Source organism: Melanostigma gelatinosum (assembly GCF_949748355.1).
Source record: "Melanostigma gelatinosum genome assembly, chromosome: 16".
In the NCBI taxonomy this organism is placed as follows: Eukaryota; Metazoa; Chordata; class Actinopteri; order Perciformes; family Zoarcidae; genus Melanostigma; species Melanostigma gelatinosum.
In genome coordinates, this window is record NC_136649.1 from 21,714,369 (window position 1) to 21,724,244 (window position 9,876).

General features: G+C 47.8%; 1 protein-coding gene across 1 annotated transcript in view; it reads right to left on the minus strand.

The window, feature by feature from the left end:
• The window catches only part of akap6 (A kinase (PRKA) anchor protein 6), a gene marked incomplete at its 5' end in the record, with an annotated part of 160,286 nt that overhangs the window by 133,194 nt on the left and 17,216 nt on the right, over positions 1 to 9,876 (minus strand). Inside the window, 3 exons of the mRNA XM_079286827.1 lie at positions 8,714 to 8,974; positions 9,083 to 9,190; positions 9,340 to 9,480. Coding sequence (XP_079142953.1) covers positions 8,714 to 8,974; positions 9,083 to 9,190; positions 9,340 to 9,480 — 510 coding nt within the window. The remainder of the gene's footprint in view (positions 1 to 8,713; positions 8,975 to 9,082; positions 9,191 to 9,339; positions 9,481 to 9,876) is intronic.

The following is a 9,876-nucleotide window of genomic DNA, read 5'->3' on the forward strand; positions in this document are numbered from 1 at the left end:
GATTAGAAGGAGAGAAGGAAGGGAAATTAAACTTTTCAGGGAACTACAAGAAAGAAAATAGGAGCAAGATGAGAGGAAAGAAGATGAAAAGTAAAAGAAGGAAGAGGGCATGAAGGAGTAAAGGTGAGGAGATGAGGAGGTTAAACAAGAGAAGAGGAGAAATGGTGGTGAATAAGGGTGAAAAAGAGGAGGCCAGAGGAGGAAGAGGAGGAAGAGCATGTAGGCGTGAACAGCAGCGTTTGGTTTTGGATATATCGACCAGCATGCACTGGGCTCCTCTTTGAAGTCTCTGAACCAGCGAGGCTCCCGAGGGGCCGAGAGGCCTGCTGGGAGCCGAGACGTCCCGATCTCGTCCTCTGATATCTGCTTCATCTCTTCCTCCTGCGGTTTCTCCTCTTCACCGCCGGATAATTACCGCTCAGCTGACGGCGCTCTGAGAACGACGAACGCTGATCGGTTTGGACTCGAAGTCCCGGAGGAGGAACGTTGGGCTTCGATGATTAACGCGTCACAAGAAGGAGGTCGTGCCAACGAGATGTACAGATGTCCACGGTGGACCGGTCTCTGCTGGAGGATCTGGGTCTGTCCACGGTGGACCGGTCTCTGCTGGAGGATCTGGATCTGTCCACGGTGGACCGGTCTCTGCTGGAGGATCTGGGTCTGTCCACGGTGGACCGGTCTCTGCTGGAGGATCTGGGTCTGTCCACGGTGGACCGGTCTCTGCTGGAGTCTGAGCTGAAGGAGGTTCTGGTGAACCTGCATGACGTCATCTGGTTTCACCAGAATCCGACCCGGTGGCTCCGATGACGAGCATCAAGAATAACTATAGAAACAGACCATCTTCTCTCTGATGGTCTCTTTACTGATGGAGGTCTGATAGAGGATCAGGACTACACTGAGACTGGATGAGAAAGACCTTGTTACCATGCTAGCTGTTAGCTGCGAGCTAATGAGTCGGTTGGTTTTGATGGTAAAGCGAACCGTGTTCTGGTGATCGAGACAGCTGGTGAACGAGCATTTTTAAAATGATGAATTTTCTGTGCAGAGCTCCACAAACGTTTCGGGGAGGATTGAAGTGCGGCGGCTCATTTTCACGGCGTGCAGGCGACGTTATTGGTTTGACTACGTGAACATTGTGCGCTGATCGGCCCAAACGAAGAGAACTGGAGGGGAGCAACGTTTGATTAGAAATTCATTAAAATTATCTTTAATAAAAAACATGGAACCTGTGCAGCTGCAGCTTCCAAAAAACACATTCATATTTTCATGCTGGCATTTTCTTATTATTTATTTCTTTATAATTTTGAAACTCAAACTTGCTTCTCGTTCAAATTTCGAAGGAAGGACGGAAGAAGAATGGAAAGTGCAAAGATGAAAAGATGAAAGATGGAGAGAAAGAAATAAAGAGAGAGAAGGAGACAGGCTGTCGCACCTGACTGCGTCCCTGAGATCGTCCATGGGAGACCCCTCCGCCACCAGCTGTCTGTTGCCGTGGGGAAAGAGTCGTCTCCGCGATGTTTAACATATTAATATGTGGACACACACACACACACACACCTGTCAGCTAGCCAGCATGTCTTTCTCTTCTGGTTGTTTATTCGCTGCCTCTCTTTGACAGAATGACAGACTTGAATTGCAAAAGTAGCTATTTTTGAAAATGACAATAATGATACGGTTTATGTAAACATCATATTCTGTTTGTATATTCTGAATTAGTTCATGTTCAGAGTAAAAGATGTGTGTTATGTTGATATTGCTCAATTTCTAGGATCATTCTTTGGACATGTATACAGCTCATTCATATATATACAGATACATAACAAATATGATTTGGAGAAGCTGTTAGCTCCCGATGTTCACTTTGACGTATTTAGACATATTTTAAAAACATGAAGTTGAATCTAGGTTTTATATTCGCTTTGCTCAAATTTCTATCAGATGTTTGCCGGTTCACAGTGAATAAAGTTCTCAGATTTGACTGTCTGCAGACAAACTGTGCGCTTTACCTCGTCCTCAACCTGTTTATCTATAGAAGCACAAAAGAAGAGAATAACACCCTCCCCCTCCTCCTCCTCCTCCGTCTCTCTCTTATTTTCCTATCCTCTCTGCCCCCCCGCCGGGCCAATCAGACGAGTGTTGATCCGAGTCTGTTGTGTGTCTGACTCCCACTGCTCTCAGATAGGCCGGCCTGCCGCAGAGCCGCCAAACACACAGACACCTCACACTGAGGACGCCGACGCCGGCCCAGACAGCACACACACCATGTGATCACATGACGTGTAGGACACTTATCTAACTGGTGGACTCTCTCTCTCTCTCTCGCTCTCTCTCTCTCTCTCTCTCTCTCTCTCTCTCTCTCTAGTTTGGTTTTCAGGACATCACGATGCTCTTCAGGAGCCACGTCCCATACAGCTCAATTAGGAAACTTTGGGTCGAGCGTAGTTTATCTCCTGCGATTTCATGAAACAAGCCGCAGATGGTTTTACGTGATGTGGACAGATTGTGTGAGCGGGGATGAGGAGGAGGTCAAGGTTAGAGGAGAGGAGGAAGTCTCGGATACAATATTCATGTCCAACAGCAGCGTGAAGAAAGAAGAAAAACAAGAAATACTTACCACAAAGAAAGTTTTGTTTCGAGTTGACAATTTTCTGTCATCAGATTACAAATGTGTTTCTAATAAAAGGTCAGAATGGACGAACAAACACAAGACTTTCACCCAGGAGACCAGTGTTCATGTCCTGTGTTTTAACCACAGACTGTATGAATAAGAAGTGGACGTAGTGAACGAAGTGAAGCTTCGAGTTCGGCGTTTTGTCCGTCGCCATCTTGTTTTTTTTGCAACCAGTGAACAGGAAGTGACCATATATGGACTGAGGAGGAGTGACGTAGAGACGCCGTATACGTCTCTGGTAGAGACCTGTCAATCACTGTGTAGCCCCGCCCTAAAGCATTCCCTCAAACATAACGCAGTTTAGTTGGATAGAAACAGTTTTTAGGACACAGGGTTTGAGGTTTAAAGAGTAATTTAACACCTTCACACATTTAAAAAAGGATTTAAAATCAGACTGAACGTACAGCTCTGTTTCCTGATTTCCTGCTGACTGTTTTTTGGTGTAAGAAAGCAGAATTACTCTGGGGGGCGAAAAGATATTTACAGTTGTGAAAAGATGATAAGATGAGATTCAGTTCAGTTGAACAGCTAAATCAAGTCCACGTCAGGCTTCATTTCCGGTCTTTCCTCCCAGTAGGAAACTAACATGGACGTCTGCAGCAGTCCAGATTTATTCTGTTCTACCTCCAACGCTTCAGATACAAGACTCTGATCAAATCCACTCCAACAGCAAACAGGAGAGTCCTTCTCCCTCGAGGACACACTTCATGGACACATCTGATTCATTTCTGCTCCGACAGGGATCTCTCTCTGAGTCTCTCTCTCTCTCTGAGTCTCTCTCTTTCTCTCTCTGAGTCTCTCTCTTTCTCTCTCTCTGAGTCTCTCTCTCTCTCTGAGTCTCTCTCTTTCGCTCTCTCTCTGAGTCTCTCTCTTTTTCTCTCTCTCTCTGAGTCTCTCTCTGAGTCTCTCTCTCTCTGAGTCTCTCTCTCTTTCTCTCTCTCTCTCTCTCTGAGTGGAAGGACGTGTGCGGAGCTGCAGGAGCGGAGTTTTGAGAGCGATAATTAACGTGTTTTTCGACATTTTTCTTCGTTGGGTAATGTTGGGTATGATGGTGTAGTGGGGTGTGCAGGGTTCACGGGGTTTTTTTGCGTACTTTTATCGGGTTTTTGGGTCTTTTTTTTTAGCGGAGTGCAGCCGGGCAGCAGGTGCTGTCGGCGTGCTAACCGCTAGCATGCGCCTGACGGAGCTAACCAGGGACCACGGCGTGAAGATCCCGCCGCTGTTCGGGTGTTCGTTGGAGGAGATCAGTTTGGCAGTGGGTGAACTTGTCGGCCACAGCCACGTGAAGTCCGCAGCACGGATGAGCAGCGCGGTGGTCATCTTTTTGGACAGTATTGAACTTGCGGATGTGGTGTTGACGCGCGGGATCTACGTGGGTGAGCACTTCCTGCCCACGTATGCTCTCGCCACACCGGAGGTGAAAGTCACTGTGTCCAACGTACCACCATTCATAACGGGCGCTGCCATCGCCAAAGAGCTGTCCAAGCATGGGAAGGTGGTGTCTCCGGTGATAAGGATGCCCTGTGGATTTCAGTCTCCGCTGTTGCGACACGTGTCGTCTCACAGGAGGCATGCTTTCATGATCCCCAGCGACAGGAGCAAAGCGGTCAACCTCAGCTTCAAGATCACTGTGGGCGATTTTGACTACGTCATCTTTGCAAAGACGAACGATTTTAAATGTTACAGCTGTGGGAGAGAAGGACATCTGAGCAGAGCGTGTCCTGGGGAACACGGCTCAAACAAAGACCAGAACCAGAGAGGTACTGAGGAGGACAGAGGGGACAAGCAGGATGGACAAGAGGGAACAGGTGGAGCACGGGAGGTGAGGGTGGAGGAAGCAAGTGGGACCAAGGAGGTGAGGGTTGAGGAAACAAGTGGGACCAAGGCGGTGAGGGTTGAGGCAACAAGTGGGACCAAGGAGGTGAGGGTTGAGGAAACAAGTGAGACCAAGGAGGTGAGGGTTGAGGAAACAAGTGAGACCAAGGAGGTGAGGGTTGAGGAAACAAGTGAGACCAAGGAGGTGAGGGTTGAGGAAACAAGTGGAGCACAGGAAGTGAGGGAGGAGGGGACAAGTGGGGTACAAATGGCGGAAAAGGAGAGGAAAAGTAGGGGACAAGAGGTAATGAAGGACAGGGCAAGTGAGGTCCAGCAGGTGAGGGAGAGTACTGGAGGACAGGTGGAGGCAGGTGGGGAGGTGGACATGGAAGCAGACGAGGAGCAGCTCAAGGCCCCTCAGCTGAAGAGGAAACAGAGAGGAGACAGAGGAAGCTCACAGGCCAAGAAAGTGGCAACTACAGACAGTGGAGGAGCAGCCGAGTGTGAGTCCAAGCCGGAAGAGGACCCTGAGTCCGGTTGGGAGGACTCTGAGTCCAGTCAGGAGGAGAACTCTGCTGCAAACAGTGAGCCCTCTACACACGGTGCTGGCAGCTCTAGGGGCTCTGGAGGCTACAGCGTGGAGGAGATAAAGGAGTTTCTGAGGCGGAGTAAGAATGTGAGAAAAGTCAGAGTGGAGGACTACCTCTCTGACAAGGAGCAGCTCTCCAGCTCTGCCAGGTCTCACATGAGGTGCAAGGACAGAGGAGGGCTCACGAAGCAGGAAGGATACAGACTAAAGAAGATAGTTCACAAAGTGAACAGAGAACTGGACAGAAGTGGGCGCTGAGTGAGAGTCAGATCTCAGCCTACAGACAATTACAGACACGTTCATGTTTGATGGACCGTATTTGTTGAACAGTTTTAAATGATAACGTATCGTGTTCAGGAAAAGGTTGAACTGATTGTAGCAGTTTAGCGATGTTTCGTTTGTTCATATGACTTGAGGAAAGACAAAAAATAACAAAAAAAACGTAAAATAAAGGTTTGTTAAAAAATCAAAAAAACATCTCTGAGTCTCTCTCTTTCTCTCTCTCTGAGTCTCTCTCTTTCTCTCGCTCTCTCTGAGTCTCTCTCTCTGAGTCTCTCTCTCTCTCTCTCTCTCTCTCTCTGAGTCTCTCTCTTTCTCTCTCTCTGAGTCTCTCTCTTTTTCTCTCTCTCTCTGAGTCTCCTTCCTTCCCTCCCTCTCTCTCTCTCTCTCTCTCCCTTCCTTCCTCCCTCCCTCTCTCTCCCTTCCTCCCTCCCTCCCTCTCTCTCCCTCCCGCCCGCCCCTGGACGGATGATTTCTCCGTCCTGTTTTATTCTCCTCTGCTGTATTCAGCGGAGACAGAATGTCATCCTCCACACTGAGACTCTTCTCTTTACTTCCTGAATTAGGCAGCTCATCTATCGCCATGATTACATGCTGCTAATTAAGCAGCTAATCAGCTAATTACCCAGGAGCAGAGAGGAACGACGAGTGAGTGTGTGTGTGTGTGTGTGTGTGTGTGTAACAGAGCATAATTCATGGTAGTTTTCATGCGTTTTGTTCTATATTTTAGGAATTTTTCTGTAATCTTTTAATATTTTTACAAGACAGAAATTAAAGAATCTTTCCGGCTCAGTATCTGCAACATGCATCCGTTTTATGTTTTATGAAATCCAGACTCTTTACATGTCTGCATTGTGCCGGAGCTCAGATGAGCCAGAGGGGGTCTGAATGATTCAGGGCCCTGAACGTGCCGGGGATTATGGATGCTGATCGTGCGTGAGGCGTTCAGGGGCAAGCCGCGAGGGATGAGTGCAAAGAAATGTCTGCCAGCATCCGACCAATCAGAGCCACTGCCTTTACCCGCTGGTGGGAACCCAGAGACGTCTGGTTCCAGGCATCAGGGAAGGCCTCTCTGCCTTGTTCATGTTGCTGTTCATTGTTTCTGTCGTATCGTGTAAAGTGCCTTTGAGTATCTTTTAAAGTGCAATACAAATAAAATATATTAATGTTATTAAAAACAGTCTTCTGTCCATGTAATCAAGATTTCTTGTATTTTTCCTCCAACTCAATAAAATATTTTTGAACGTAGATTCTGAGATATTGGATGATGACTCTGATATAATGTTTGTACTTAAAACATATATTTTAGATATTTAGAAGTATGGCTCTTGTATTGCTGTTTCTATACGTATTTTATTTATTGTTTTTGGATGTTTTATCACCTCGTCAGCATCGAGACGTCGTCGTTATTAAACTTTTGCGGCAGGTCAACGATAACTCTCAATGAGGAGCTTTGATATTTCAATGAATAATAATCAATAATCATCGCTTATTCTCATCAGGACACCTCGAAGTGTTTCATCTCTTTCTCACTGGAAAGATGAAAATACCACTTTGGGTGTGAAATGATCGCCAATATGAGCGATACAAAGCTTTAAAGAGGAGGAACAGGAAGTGGACTCAGCTGAGTCCCTTCTGTTCGTCAGCTGTAAGAGGAGCCGCGGACAGCTTTGACATTTCATCATTCAAATCATCATTAATTATGAATATAAATGTGGCCGATGCGATTTGAATTTGAGAATACGGAGGACAGGAGTTTGATGAGGGGATCAAACTCACGACCTTCTGGGTCACTGCCCCCCCCCCCCAGCTCCAAGGACGGCCGCTCACAGATCCTCAGATTGATCGTGTGTGTTCCCCCCCCTCCCCCCCCCCCCCCCCCCGTCGTCCTCACTGATAATCTTATTGCAGCGCTGTGATTCTGTCTGACCCGGCTAACACCTGATAAATCAGATATGCTGAACTTCATTGATCCCCCGAGGGGAGAAACCGGGACGTCACGGCAGTAAAGTGAAGCGTTACAGACTCCTCAGGATTAGAATGTTAAGGCAGTAAAGGAGAGAGAGAGACAGAGAGAGAGAGAGAGAGAGAGAGAGAGAAATAAACCTGAATAAAACAAAACAATAAAAAGAAATCAGAGGAGCTTCTTTATTGCGCTAATTAAAGGAGCAGCCACGAGGAGGACGGATCCCCAGAGCTATTGACATTTGGCCATATTCAATATGACAGATATGACTGATTAGTTCACCGGGCAGCCTCATCAATAATCCGCCTGCCAATCAAACGTGACCTTTAGAGGGGAGGTGATGAATTAACGGGGCCATGGGACGATCCGATACCGGCCCCTTCCAATCCATCACGACAGCTGTGGGGACCGGGTGGGGGGGGGGGTGACCGGGGGGGGGGGGGGGGGGGGGACTGGGGGCGGTTTTGGTTCGACAGGATGACAAGTGCAGGGATTTGTGTCGTGGTTCTGCTGCGGAAAACATGCCAATGCAGCTAAAACGATGGAGGTCCGGTGCTCTTTAGGAAGAGGGTCGGGTGGAAGGATCGACTACACTTTCTGGTTCCGACAAACATTGGTTCCTGCCGACTTTCACGGTCCCGTAACCTAAACCGAGGATGTTTCTGCGTTTAAAGCTAACTCAACCTGGTGGCAACTTAGAACATAGGCCAGGGTTCAGGCTGTGCTCATCCAGTATTAACCTACGATAAATAACGAGCCATAATTTGTAGATATCCCAAGAAAATCGTATTGTACGTTATCCACATAATCATGAATGTGTCAGTATAAAGCCTGCAGAGAAGCGGTGGATGGGTCCAACAAAGAGACAGCCAAGAGACGTCTGTTCGTTACACTTTGTGGTCGACGGACAATTAAAGTCCCCCTCGTTTTGTTATTTAAAAGGTTTTAAAAGTAGTAGAATCAAGAGATAGAAACTGTCGTGTGGGGAGATGATGGAGTCCTACGTTTTATAAATTGTTCTGATTCACCGAGATCTGAACTCAATGCGAGCTGGGACTCCTCGGCATGTGGTCTGGGTGATCGGATCCCAATGCGACCAAGATCCGATCTCAGAGCGTCCAGACTTGACAGTTAACGATCGAACGAAAAACTGTTTCATTGAACAGAAAAGTGTCGCTTAAGCACTTTACCCCCTTTGAGGTGCGTGTTGTTTGTAGAAGAGGCAGAATACCTGACTTTAAATACATAACTCAGAAGAAATGAGATGAAATGAACCACCAGGGAAAACACACCGACACTGAGCGACATGTCAAAGCGAGGACACAGACAGACAGACAGACAGACAGACAGACAGACAGACAGACAGACAGACAGACAGGACTACTGTCCGTACCTCTATCTTCCTCCAGACGGCGGGGTCGTTGTCCTGACTCTGAATGTCCTCCAGCAGCTGCTGCACCAGGGACGCACCTCCACGCACGTCCACCGGGGGCACCGCAGGCCGCAGACGGCGATCCGCAGACCTCCGTCCCTCCTCGTCTTCAGACTGCAGGTCGCACAACGGACCGGACTCGATGCTGTCGTCCAATGAGGGAGCGAAGTCGCTGGAGGAGGTGGAGCTAAAGCGGCTGACCAGGTTTCGTCTGTAAGGAAGCTGAGGGGGAACGGGGGGGGGGGGCGTCATGAGAATATATTCTGGATCCACGAATGTTTTCCAGCATTTAAGGAGTGAGAAACATTGAAAAAGATAAACGTGATATACCAGTGGAGGCAGGAGAGAAGGCAGGTCGTCCCCACCGTCCCAGTCCGTCAGATCCCAGTCATCCACATCCTGCAAAGCCTCCTGGGTAAAGTCACAGTCAGCGGGCCTCTGCAGGACAAAGAACCAACAGAAACATCAGCAGTGTAGTTTTTCTTCAGCGTAAAACTGGAATTATGTACAAAGAATGACGTGCATTCAGGTTGGAATTAAGATCTGTTTAAAGGTTTACAATCACAAGAGAGTGGATGTAAACGAACCAGAGGGATGGACTGAGCCAGACTTTCCAGCTTCATAGCGAGCATCTCCGTCTTACGGAGCTGAGCGGGGAGGGCCAGGAACTCCTCTGACCCGTACCAGTGCTCCCTCTCTGGGCTGGATCTGGAAGAAACCTGGGCGCCCTGACGGACGGAGGAGACAATCGTCTGATTCAATCACAGTCAAATGAACTACAGATAGAAAACTGTGCAAAGTCAAACCATCAGAACTACGACGGCAACCAATACGTGGAATTATCGGTATTTGACCAAAAGCCTCCATTTCCTAATTCTTGGCCCGACAGACTTAATGTCCTTCCTGTATGTAGAGAGAATCAGGTGAAGCATCAGAGGTTGCACGAGAAATCGAAACAGTAAAAGCAATAACGATGTAAACAAAGAGATCGACGACATCATAACAGGAAATTACAAAACAAAAAGCAGATTTAGGAGTTTTGAGTGCAGTTCTGAAAGAAGACTTTGTCTTCTGTGTGCACAGATAGGCGTAGTTTTAATGAAGTAGTTAAATAAAGGAGGCCC